The sequence below is a fragment of the Miniopterus schreibersii genome (assembly GCF_964146895.1).
Source record: "Miniopterus schreibersii genome assembly, chromosome: 8".
NCBI lineage: Eukaryota > Metazoa > Chordata > Mammalia > Chiroptera > Miniopteridae > Miniopterus > Miniopterus schreibersii.
The window spans coordinates 59748887-59762521 of record NC_138109.1 but is presented as its reverse complement, the minus strand read 5'-3'; the positions used below and the strand labels follow the sequence as shown (position 1 = coordinate 59762521).

General features: G+C 44.4%; 1 protein-coding gene and 1 pseudogene across 2 annotated transcripts in view; both read left to right on the top strand.

The window, feature by feature from the left end:
- Nucleotides 1–2472: 2472 nt before the first annotated feature.
- Nucleotides 2473–3571, top strand: LOC308560957 (large ribosomal subunit protein uL4 pseudogene; annotated as a pseudogene). Its single transcript has one exon. The product of its transcript is annotated as a large ribosomal subunit protein uL4 pseudogene (transcript).
- A 6251-nt stretch (nt 3572–9822) lies between these two features.
- Nucleotides 9823–13635, top strand: part of DIPK1A (divergent protein kinase domain 1A) — an 89098-nt gene continuing 85285 nt past the window's right edge. The window contains exon 1 of the mRNA XM_081144985.1: nt 9823–9965. Coding sequence (XP_081001111.1) covers nt 9912–9965 — 54 coding nt within the window. The 5' untranslated portion in view covers nt 9823–9911. The remainder of the gene's footprint in view (nt 9966–13635) is intronic.

Sequence of the window (13635 nt, the reverse complement as noted above, 5' to 3'; positions counted from 1 at the left end):
CAAATTCCATACCCCACTGTTTATAACCTGTTCATAACCCACTATAATAAAGTAATCCCTTCAATAACTCCCATGTGACAGGTTTTATGTGATCATTTCTGACACATTTGCCACAGCCATTTCAAATTCTCAATGTGAGTCTTTCAGTGCAACATTTTCATTAAAGAGAATTTCAATTTCCAGAATTATAATGTTATGCCTCAAGTCAGAAACAAACAGGTAGATAAAAAACCCAATACTTCTTCAGAACCAATAAGAATAAGGAATGGAATAAAGATTATTATTCATGAAACTGTTTCAGATTTTGAATATTGTTTTTAAGTTAAAAAAATTATTAAAACCTATTCTAATTTTATACTTTTTATCATCTTGGCAGCCTCATTTTTTTTTTTTTTAAATATATCTTTATTGATTTCAGAGAGGGGAAAGGAGAGGGAGAGAGAGAGATAGAAACATCAATTATGAGAGAGTCACTGATCGAGCCCGCAACCCAGGCATGTGTCCTGGCCTGGAATTGAACCCCGGTCGCCTGGATGGATCCTAGGTCGACGCTCAACCGCTGAGCCACGCTCGGCCCAGCTTGGCAGCCTCATTTATTCAGTCTTTTATTCTTTCAACAAATGTTTGTGGCCTGGCTGGGCGTGGCTCAGAGGTTGAGCATCGACCCAGGATCCAGGAGGTCACAGTTTGATTTCCAGTCAGGACACATGCCCAGGTTGCGGGCTCGATCCGTGGTCGGGGTGTGCAGGAGGCAGCTGATCAATGGCGACTCTCTCATCGTTGCTGTTTCTATCTCTCTCTCTCCCTCTCCCTTCCTCTCTCTGAAATCAATAAAGATATATCAAAAAACACACACACAAAAACCCACAAATGTTTGTGTATTACCTTCTATATATCAGGTGCTATGCTAGGTATTAAGGACATAGCAATGACTTAGAATTTGCCCTCAAATTCTAATCATTCCTTTTTTTTTCCTTCTGAATAATTCCATGTTAAAACCAGATACAGAAAATACCTGCCCTATTTCATATTAAGTTTCTTGTGTTCTACACTCTTAACATCGTAACATTTTGGACACAATAGATTCATAATGTTTGGTGATTGTGTTAGTGGAAAATAGGAGAACCATTGTATTTTTTTATTCAATATCCAATTTGTCTTTTAATAGAAGATAAAAGAGATCTCTGTCTCTCATTTTAGTCTATGTTCTCATGACTTAAAACAGACTTCATTTTTCCTGGGGTGCAAATTCAGTCACCTCCTTGCCTTACCAATACCTTATACTATCTAGTGGATGTAGGTTAAACAGTGTAAAACTTATTTGTCTAGTCTGTTCTTGGGAAAACTTCATGTAAAATGTGGGTTCTTTTTAAATGATTCATTAATCCAGAGCCTAATCACTTCTCTTTTATTCTCTTCACTAGTCCATTTCTTGCTTCCCATTTTGAAACCTCAAAGAAGTTTCCGATTGAGTCAAGTTTCCCAAATCACTCACTATGAGGTTAACTTAGAGGTCACCAAGTGAAATGCCTACAGGGATCAACCTGGAAAAATAAGTAAGTTCTGGGGCCTGGAGCGGGAAAATTAGGGAGTCAGGGGGACTGTGGCAAACTGCAGAGCACAGGCCCCACATAGAGGTGGATGGGGTACTCAGTGCCATCTCATTGTTGAAATTACCCAATCAGCTGACTTTTAAAAGTGTTAGAAATCTTGATCTTTATGTAAACTGTCCCAATCTATAAATGTTGGACCCACAAAACATGCCTGCCTAAGGCTGCCATTTGCAGCCTCTGCTTTCATTGGTATTGAACTCGAAGAATGAAAAGCACCATAGGTTTCTGAAATGTTCCTGAAGAATGTGAGGTGAATTCTGTGATCCAACCCCACTACCTAGGGAAAGGTAAAGGAAGGGCTCTTACCAGGAGTGTGATTTGATATTGGTCTAATTAGTACACTTTCATTAGTCTAATTAGTAGATTGTCATTCTGCAGTTTTTTTAAAAAAAGAATGTAGTAAAATAACCCATTTTTTAATATCCAAATAGGGAGGTGAAATATATGTTCAATTAAAAAACACATATTAAATTTTGCTTTTATACACACATACACACACACACACACACATATAAAGGAACACTGACACTGGAAAAAATGCATTAAAAATTAACAGAAGTAGCCTTGCTGGCATAACTCAGCAGTTGAGCATCGACCTATGATTCAGGAGATTGCCGTTTGATTCCAGGTCAGGGCACATGCCCTGGTTGCAGGCTTGATCCCCAGTTGGGGGCATGCAGGAGGCAGCCGATCAATGATTCTCTCATCATTGATGTCTCTATCTCTCTCTCTCCCTTTCCCTTCCTCTCTCTGAAGTCAATAAAGACATATGTAAATTAAAAATAAAAGTAAAAGGCATTAAAGTGTCAGTTTATGATATCAATGGATGAGCACATGCCATAGAGAGGTCCCCACCATAATGTGTGCTCATTCATTGGTATCAGTGTACCCCAAAAAAGGGAGAATCATCTGGAAAAAATGTCACTTTGCCAATATTGTGAACTTTGTAAACCAACTTGTGCCAAAACAGCAGACAGACAGCGCTATTGCCAGTGAACTGGCAGGTCATTGAACCAGTACTGAGTTTTGGGGTACTGGCAGAGCTATGACTCAGATTCCCAAAGTTCAAGATGGTGGGAGTCATTGTTCTGGCCTAGGTACTTTTGTCGTGGGGGCCGCATATTTGCAGCAACCAAAACTTGGCGCTGTTGGCACCTCAGGGTGAATAAAACACTGAAGAGATATATCATCTGCTGTACCCTGGCTGCCTCGGCCTTATTGGCACTAATCATGTCTAAAGATCATCAAATTGAGGAAGTTCCTAAACTTCCTTTGGTGGTTGAAGGTAAAGTCGAAGGCTACAGGAAAACCAAGCAGGCTGTTTTGCTTCTTAAGAAATTTAAGGCCTGGAATGATATCAAAAAGCTCTATGCCTCTCAGCAAATGAGAACCGACAAGAGCAAAATGAGAAACCATTGTCAGATCCAGCGCAGGGGGCCTTGCATCATCTATAATGAGGACAATGGTATCATCAAAGCCTTCAGAAACATCTCTGGAATTACTCTGCATAATGTAAGCAAACTGAACACTTGGAAACTTGCTCCTGGTGGGCATGTGGACCATTCCTGCACGTGGACCATTCCTGCATTTGGACAGCCCTCCGAGCACCACACAGGAAGATTCAGCGCAGAGTCCTGAGGAAGAATCCAGTGAAAATCCTGAGAATCATGGTGAAGTGAAATCCATATGCAAAGACTATCACCGGAACACCATTCTTGTCCAGGCCAAGAACCACAAGCTCCGGGTGGATAAAGCAGCAGGAGTGCTAGAAGCCAAATCAGATGGGAAGGGGGTTCCAGGCAAGAAGCCTGTGAAAGGGAAGCAAGAAAGAAGGCTGCTGGCGTTATGAAGCAGAAGCCTCTGGTGGTAAAAAAGGCTGCAGCTGCTAAGAACCAGCAGCTGAGAAGAAGCCCACAGAAAAGAAACCCACCACAGAAGAAGCCTGCAGCATAAACTGAAATTTGTTTATTCCGTGAAGGTCAAATCGCTTGGACAGCTAATTTTGAATAAAAACATGATCAAAGAGGCAGTGAGGGGAAAAGAGAGTCAGTTTATTTTTTATTGCAGAGAGTGTGGAGGTTGAAAAGTAGATTAAAATTAATGAAAAAATATATAAAAGAATAAAATTCTATAAGGGAAGTGGAATTTTAAAAGTTCAAGAAGAAAATCAGTAGTTACAAAATAGTCATGGGGATGTAAAGTACAGCATAGAGAATATAGTCAATAATAGTGTAGTAACTATAGGGTGCCCCCCCAAAAGTATACATACTTTAATAGCTGATTTTATTACATTTTGAAAATGCAATGTATTTTAATAAACACTGCCTTTATAATTATTCAGTGTGTATATATTTTTTTGGGACACCCTGTACATATGGTGCTAGATGGGTGCTGGATTTATCAGGGTGATTACTTCGTAGGTTAAATAAATGTCTGATAACAAGGTTGTACATCTGAAACTGATATAATATTGTACATCAACTGTAACTGAAAAATAAAAAAATATTTTTAAAAAGTTCAAGAAGAAAAGGGTACAATGTTACATATCTGATAGCTAAAGAAATAATTTTTCATTTACTCTTTAAGTGGTATCAAATTTCCACGGCATTGATATTCCACACTTAAGATTTGTATGACCATTTTATTTTTAAATGCCAATATTTACAACAGAACACTGGAAGTTACTTCCTTTACAATTATTTAATTTTATGAGAAAAAAATGTAGATGTTGATATGAAAATGGGGAAGGGATACATGTATTTTTCAAAATTCTTTTAGTAGTATGTAAACAAAATGTTTGAAGACCACTGATCTTGATTTTCATACATTTGAAACCAATGGAGTTACACCTTTGTCCCTGGAAGACCAATGTTACATTACACGTGGCGACTAAGAGGCCACAAATTAGTGCTCTGAACACAACCACATGGATTAATTTTGGATTAGCTGGCTTTTACTTAGAAAAACAGAACCTTATAAGCTTCATAAGGATGGATGGAAGGTAAATTTGGATGTTTGTAAGGTAGGTCTCACAGGGCCACTGTAACAAGAGTGGAAAGAAGGGACCAAATCAAGAGGTAGAAAGTTTTCTACCTAACTTTGCCACAGGTCAACCTGCTTGGATCCATCTTGGGATCCATACAGGTGGATTTAAAACCAAAAGTGCATGTCTACCTATAAAAATGTTCTAAGGCTCCTGGGGCATGTGATAACAAGGGAAACAGCTCAGATTTGAACTGAAAATGATCTAAACCAATTTCCCCCTTTCAAATAAGAAAATTTTAACTACATTTAATCTTTTTTTAAAATCTTCACTCAAGTTTACTTTTTCCATTGCTTTTCAGAGAGAGAGAGAGAGAGAGAGAGAGAGAGAGAGAGAGAGAGAGAGAGAAACATTGATGTGAAAGACACACATTGATTTGTTGCCTCCCACAGGCGCAACCAGGGCCAGGGATGGAGCCTGCAACTGAGGTAGGAATTGGGACCCTTCAGTCCACAGTCCGATGCTCTAACCACTGAGTCAAACCGGCCAGGACTTAACTACATTTAATCTTTGTTGACTCTAAATGGAAACTGAACAATCGTTTCTTCTCATTTGGTTGAAACTTTGTCCTTATTATCCATTGATAGCCCTTACCGAAATAAATCCCAGACACCCATCATCTCCCACCCACTGACCCAGTCAAGGCTCTTCATATCACCCATTTTGAACCCTTTCCCACCACTACCCAATTTCTGAGAGTCTTCCACTGTGTCCTCTGGAATTCACAAGCCATCATCAGCAAAACCCTCTGTATCCTCAGTCTCTCCTCTGAACATTTCCTTCCCCTTTTTGGTCTAAAGCAAACCTGGCTCATTCTCCATGGATGCCGTTGTCCCTGCAGCCTTCCCAGAGCCTCGTATCACTGGACTTGGATGTGGAAGAGGTATGGATCCTCTTTGCTCTTCATTGCTTCTTTCAGGCTATTCTCCCTCTTTTTCTCTTTCATTCTTCCCCCTGACCAATATTTGCTTTTTAAAACTCATGTCCTTTGATGTTGTCACTCTCTTCATTGTGGTAGTCTCCTACTCGCTCATAAATCAATCACTCTGTCTTATTTCTCAAGGACTTCACATTTTGTCTAGTGGGATCCTCTCCAGCACCTCCCTGTCCTAAGCCTTGTTTTCAATATGAGATAATTAATCCTTTTGACACTCTCACCTTGACTCTCTTCCAGAACCAGATTCCACACTCCTCAGCCATTTGACTGTCATTGTTGCATTCCATCCCAGATTCCATCCTATCTTCATAATCTTAATTTCATGCATTCCACTCTAATTACCATATTGTTGTGGTAACTCTTGCAGAAGGGAGGTGGACTCCATCTAAAATATGGTTTGGATATCGAGACTGATGATGCTACACATGTACCAAGAGAGTATGAAAAGGTGTATCACTCACATAAAGATGTTTCCTGGGAAGAGCAGGGCAGGCTCCAAGATAGTATGAAAATGGCTTGAGGGGACAGACAAAGGAGACATCTTAGGGTTTTATGGTCTTTGGGATAGGGGTGGGACCAGGGTGAAGGTTCCCTCCCATGGTCTGGGTCTTGCATGGTTTGAAATTACTGCGGGCACCAAAGGAATGAGCACCTGGGCTTTCTTACCAGTTTTCCCAGGGTGGGGCAGAGGGAAAAGGGGAGTACTAGGGCTTAAAAGCTGTCAGCAAATATAAAAAATAGATCCAGACTCTTTATTATATACCTCCTATCTTTCCAGATCACTCTCTCTTTTCTGACTCCTATTACCCCTCAACACCACAAGAACTTGCAATTCATTGATCCTACCACCTTTTCTCTGTCCTTAATCTCTCCACAACCACTCCTTCCTCATCTTAAATTCCACGGTGAGTCATACCCCTCCCTTACACCCTCAACTTCCTTGCTCCTCTCTCCTAGCTCTTATTTCCTTGGTAAAACATGATTAAATAGAATTCTAAGCCTACTCTGAGCCTCCACTTTGGCAGCTGATTATTGCTGGAGTTAAAAAAGTACAATCAGGCCATGGCTCAGTTGGTTACAGTATTGTCCCCATAAGCCAAGGTCGAGGGTTTGATCACCAGTCAGGGCATATACAAGAATCAACCAATGAATGCATAAATAAGTGGAATAACAAAGTGATATTTCTCTCCCCACCCCCTCTCTAAAATCAGTCAATTAAAAAAAAAAAAAGCACAATCGCACTGAGTTGTCCCGCTTAAATTTATGACCATGAACTCAAGTGGGCCCTTTATGACACTCAGCAGACATGTATTTTTTCCTAGTCCATTCATCTTTCCATTCTCCTACGTGCTATTTTACACCTTTGCTTCTCTCCCCAAGTTTCCATTGCTCTTCTGCACCTTCTTTCCACTGATGACCTTGCTTCCTGTCTCTGAGGAAACGGAAACAATCAGAAGAGAACTTCCATAGATTCCCACAACCACTTCTACCCAACTGCTTGCCTCTTTCCATAGATGAACAGTCAGTCTGTGCTCCTGTCTGCAGATTATTCACTCACTCGTGTGCTGGATTCTAAACTCTTTCCTTCTCAAGGACACCTTTCCAACAATTCTCTCTTCTTGCTCCTACATAAATTTTTCCTTTTCTTCCAGATCATCAGAAACAAATATTTCTCCCAATTTTTTTGTCAACCTACTTTTTAAAAAAATCCTCATTGAGGATATGTTTTAATTAATTAATTAAAAATATATCTTATTGGTTTCAGAGAGAGGGAAGGAGAGGGAGAGAGAGATAGAAACATCAATGATGAGAGATTCATTGATGGGCTGCCCCCTGCACACCCCCAACTGGGGATGGAGCCCACAACCTGGGCATGTGCCCTGACCAGGAATTGAACCCCGATCGCCTGGATCCTAGGTCGACGCTCAACTGCTGAGTCACGCCCAGCAGGGCTAATTGATTTTTTTAGAGAGAGAAGAAGGGAGGGAGAGAGAGAAACATTGATGTGAGAGAGAAACATTGATTGGTTGCCTCCCGAATGTACCCCCACCAGGGATTGAACCTGGAACCTAGGTATGTGCCCTGATTAGGAATCAAATCCCCAACCTTTTGGTGTACAGGAGGACACTCCAACCAACTGAGCCACCTGACCAAGGCGATCAATCTACTTTTGACTTCACTTCCACTGCCAGTTACTCTCTCATTTGGGGGCTCCTCTTTGCAGGAGAACTTCTCAAAAGAATTGCCTATAACATTAGCCATCTCCAAATCCTCTCCTCCCATTTTTTCTTCAACCCACTCCAATCAAGCCCCCCCCCCCCAACACACACATCTTGCTCCATTGATCTGTTATCATTGGCCTCCATGGTACCAAGTCCAATGGTCAGGTCTCAGCTCTCATTCACATAGGGGACTCACTCCTTGGTACCCGGCCTTCCCTCGGCTCCTGGGCTCTCTCTCTTGCTCTCCTGCTCCACTGGCTGCTCCTTCTCAGGCTCCTTCACTTCTCCCACCTTGAAGTTGTAAGACTTCGCCCTTGGTTCTCTTGTCTCTGTTTACACACTCCCTTGGTGATATTGTCCAGTCTCCTGGCTTTACACATCATCTAAACGCTGGTATCTTTCATAGATCCCTAGCCTGGACCACTCTCCTTAACCCCACACTCATACAGACAACTGCCTACTCCCGGTCTCCACTCGGATTTCTAACAAATATCTCAGACATAAATCCCCCAAAATAAACTCTTTATCTTTGTCCTCAAACCTACCCTTCCTCATCTCTATTGTTTTCTTTTTTTATATCCCCTACCAGCTTTATTATTCTATTTGATTTTTATATTTATTTACATTTATTACTTATTTCCTGTTGCCCCCCCCCAAAAGTAATTATCTGCAAGGGCCAGATTTTTTTGTGTCTTGTTCACATATATAACCCAAACAACTAAAACAATGTCTGGGCGCTCAATTAATATTTATTTATTGACTCAATGAAAGAATGAATTAAACCATAGGATCCATTCTTAGCTTACTCAGAAATTACTGGTCTCTTAACCCAAACGGAAAAGCAATGAAAAATGGGTTGACCTGCCAGGTGAAACACCCCCCAGGTTTAAAACCTGTGAGCCCCAGAACCAGGGTGAGGGAGAAGCCACTGGGAGAGGTGCCGAGGTTTGCTCCTGGGGAAACCGCCGCCCAGAGCCACGGGCCCTGAGCTCCCCGGGCCGCCCCAGCCCTGCTGGAACCGCGGGGGCGCACGGCGAGCAGCCGCACACACCCTCTTCCTCCACTGGAATCGCCCGCATCCACAGCTGTCCTCGCACCAGGGTGTCTGTCGTCTCTCCTCCGGACCTCACCGTCCAGAGGAGGCCACCACGCCCTGCGCTGTGCAGCCTCAGCTGCGCGGCTCTGCCGAAGCCCGGGTCGCCTGTCTTCAGGACTCGACTTAATTCAGTAATAGTTTTCTTTTCCACCGGGGTTCCTGGGTGGCGCCAGGCAAACGGTAAAGCTGTTTGAAAACAAGACAAACAAAAGGTCAGAATTTTTTAAAAGTATATTTTAAAAACAGATGAAGGCCCTTCGAAACAAACTGCATTTGGGGGGGGTCACGGCGAGTTCAGCACAGAGGAGCGCCGTCCGCATCCGCTCGGCTGTGGGCTGCAGAGCCCAGTCCTGGGGGATGCGCCCGCCGGCGTCTCGGGCTGCGGCAAACGCGCCCTCCCGGGGCCGCACCCGCCACCGTGCGCGAGGGAGACGGGCCCGTCCGCAGGAAGGGAGCCCCGAGCCGCCCTGCGTGTCCGTGCTGCCGGCCCAGGCACGGCCCGACTGGGAGCGGAGTCCAGAGGCGGCGTCGGGACCGCCGCGCGGGGTGCGCAGAGGGCGCCGCTCGGGGAGCCCGCGGCCCGTTCGACGCCGTCCCGAGGTGGGCGCTCCCAGCCCCGCGGCGCGCGCCCTCGCCCCGCCCGCCCGCCGACACCCCGGCTTCCGCGGCGCCCCCGCCCTCCTCCGCACGCCTCCCCTTTAAGCGCGGGGCGCAGTCGGATTTGTGTCGGCCGAGGCGCGGCGCGACTCCCTTATATGGCGGAGTCCGCAGCGGCGGCTCGGGCGGCCACGACGGCCGGGCGAGCGGCGCTGGAGGCCGGGCCTCGGGCCGCCGGCCGCCGTCAGCGCCGCGGAGCCGGGCGGAGCCGCGCCGCGGCGGGGGCGGGGGAGTGGGCGGGCCCGGCCGGGCGGGGGCGGGAGGCGGGGGAAGGCGGGGAGCGCGGCCGCCCGCGCTCGGGTCCGCCTCTGACTGCGGCGCGGCGGGGCGATGTGTGATTACCATGGCGAGGAGTCTCTGTCCGGGGGCCTGGCTAAGGAAACCCTGTTACCTCCAGGTAGGCCGGGGGCGAGCCCCCCGCGCGCCCTCCGTCGCCGCGCGGGACTTGCCCGCCTCCCTCCTCCTTCCCCGGGTCAGCGCCGCCCGAACCCCGCTGCCCCCTGCTGTCGGCACCTGGCGGCGCGCCCTCCTCGCCGCCCGCGCGCCGCAGCCCCCGGGGCAGCGCTGCCCGCGACCCCCGCCGCCGCCCCCGGGCCGGCCAGGCTCGGAGACCCAGGCCTCCCCTCCCCCGGCCCGGGCTCGCCCTCGCACCCCGCGCATCCCAGGAACCCCGAGACGTGACTGACTGGGGTGCGAGCCTGCACCCCTAGCAGCCGGGGCTCGGCAGTGTGGGTTCGGGACCTGCCTCGGTCTCTCCCTGGCCCGGCGCGCTCCCCTTTCCCTGGTGGGCCCCGCAGGTCGGCCGTTCCCGACTCTGTTCCCGGGTCTCCAGTCGTGGGTAGGTGAGGTGGTGTGTCATGCCTCCATATTTTAGAAAATTACGGCAATTTGTCACATCAGTGTTTCCCCAGACGCCCGAGGAGCGGCGTGTGCCTCGTGCTGAGCCCCTGGGCTCGGTCTTTCCATCGCCGGGGATTTAAATGGGAAACAGGGCTCGGAAACCCGAACGAGTCGGAGGGGTGTTTTGTTTTTTAAAAGGACAGGGGACGGTGTCTGGTGGCGATCTCAAATACCCCAGCAGTGCCAGCGTTATTCTCAGTCATGTCATGTGTGCTGTTCGCGTGTTAATTTTTCATGATTTCCGTTCCACCCGCTGTTCGCCGCCGGTCTGTCTTCGAGCCCTGCTTCTGCCTTCATGCGCGGTCGGTCACCAGGGGGACCTAGTAGACATCGTGAGTAGCTGAGCGCAGATCCATCACCCCATTGGAAAAACAACTACAGATCAGTGCCCGGCGTGGGCCGGCAGCATTGTCCTCACTCAAAGGACAGTGTTCTTTCATGAAAAGGCTGAAAGGGATTGATAGATAATTTTGGGACAGGAATTCAGGCTCAGCTGGTGCATTTATAAATTATTTTAAAAGTCGAGAAGAAATCATCGTGGGGCAAGGAAATCTTAACATTTTTGTTTGGACACTGCATGTGTAAGTCAGTACCCTGCCATGAATGATGTGCTGCAGATTGGAAGCATGATTTGACAACCCGTGATATGATGGGTACAGGAGTAAAACTGAGCGCCCTGCATCTTTGTAGCAGCTCCACAAATAGTAACTGTGCCTTGAGTAACCGTGGAGCAGCCCAAGCCAGGTGGTACCTTTATGTGAGCAAAATAATACCTTTCCAGATTCTATCTCCAAAATACGTATATTGGGTTATTTAAAAATTAAAAAAAAAAAAACTAAAATTATTTACTATTTACTTTTAATGTTTTAGATTTCATGGCAGACTTTTAGACTTTGATTTGTTTGGCTTAAAATGTTCACAGATATGGCTGTGGCATTTTTTTTGGTACCATAGCATAAGAGCTTTCAGATTGGCTGAGTTAAGATTAGTTTCACAAATATTTGTTTTCATTAATGGCAAACATTTGGTATTTCTGCCTTTCTTTTATATTGTGCACACTATTATCTGTTACCAAATTGAGGTAAACACAGATTTTAAGCATTTCAAAAGGATTTGGAGGCATAGTGATATTTTAGTAGGCTATTTCTATATAAAGTAATTATTAAACAGAAACTTTATTGATTATGGGGTTTTTTTTAGATAAATTTAAAACTTGGGAACCCAAGGGACTGGTGTTTTAAACATTGTCTTGGTACTCATATTTTTCTCTTTACGGATTTCCTTGTTAGTTGTTATTTTAACCAGTTAAAATAAAGGCCTTCAGATTACTCAAGTGTCATGTCTTCTTCCGTTCCCCGTTGCCTAAATGCCTCACCTTCTGCTTTTTATATTTCCTCTACCAGTAGGTGCTTCAACCTCAAAAATTATTTTGGGCAAAGTCAAAATAAAATATTTTAGCTGAGCCTATTATACAGCTACTCAGTTTTTCAGCCACTGAAGGTTGGTTTAATATATACCATACTACTTTCCTTTCTTATTTTTACTTTATTTTTCTTGAGAATAAAATGATGTTCTTTTAAAAACATGAGGCATGAACAAGAACTGAGTTTTGTTCATTTGTGTATCTCTTTCATTATGACCTTGAAAAAATTTTATAACTTGGTTCCATAGTTTCCATACCCTAAAGTGGATATTGTAGTTCTTAGCTGAATACATTACATGAATGTAATAAGGATAAGCTCAATGAAGTTAAATCTATTACATCTTTACTACATTTTAAATAGAAGAGCATTTGAACTTAAATGGTAAATACATAAAGGTAAATATGTTGAATTCCTTCAACCAAAAGTCCCTGGCTCTCTACTCCCTCCTTCCGTTCTTTATTGAGCATTTACTGACCTAGGTGCATGATATAACTTATTTTATTGACTCAGTCAGTTAATAAAGATTTGTCACATGTCAGAAACTTTGTGAGGTGGTAGGGATTCAATGGGAGCTAAGCAAACACCTTTGTGGTCCTTATGGAGCTTAAAGTCTAGTCAGAGGGACAAACATTAATCAAATAGTCTCAGCAATGTGTAGTATTGGGAGATAAATGTCATTGAAAATAAATGTCTCAGTTAAGTAACATTTTCATGTAAATGTATTACTTTAAAGTGAGGCTGCAACTAGTCAACAGGTATAAAAGAGCTTGTTTTGTTTGAGGATAGGGGAAGGGGTGAGGCATACAGAAGGGATTGTATTTCAAAGATAGAGGGAAGAGCCCAGGCCAGTGTGGTTCAGTGGTTAGAGCATCGGCCCACACACCAGAGGGTGGAGGGTTCAATTCCTAGTCAAGGGCATGTACCTGGGTTGCAGGTTCAATCCCCCTGGGCGGGCATGTGAGGGACACAGTTGATTGATGTGTCTCTCTCACAACAATGTTTCTTTCTCTCTCTCTCTTTCTTCCTCTGTCTCTCGGTCCCTCCCTTCTATCTAAAATCAATGGGGAAAAAAATATATATTTTTATATATAAATAGATATATATTTATCTATCTACCAGTGAAGATTAACAACAACAACAAAAAGATAGAGGGAAGAGATGAGAGGCCCAGCAAGAAGAGAGGGAGGTTATAGAGACCAGCTTTGTATACTTGCAGTTTTGCAGCTTGTCTTCAACTGGGTAGGGTCAAAAAAAAGTTATGTCCTCAGGTGTACAGGCCTTAGGGCTTGAAATTAATTGCCTTTTCCTCCTACAAATTGGAGGGGGGAAATTTTAAGCAGTTGACTTAAATATAAAGGAGCTTCATTCCCAGTATTTTCATTAATCCAGTTGTCACTGTGGTAATTGATAACTCTTCTAGAGAACTGTAGTGTTATGCAATTAATAATATATTAATAATATGGATTAAGTAGGCATTTATGGACTAATGTGGGGCCTAATCACTGTTTATAACTTGGTTTATATAGCAAAAGAGATTCTACTGCTTGTGAAGATTCTACTGCTTGTGGTATATCCATAGAGTAGAATATTATTCAGTGATGAAGAATGAAGAACTGATACATGCTATAACATGGATGATGCTTGTAAACATTAAATATATGAAAGAAGCCAGTCACAAGAGACCACATGATTATATGGTTCCACTTATATGAAGGGTCGAGAGCAGGCAAATCTGTGAAGACA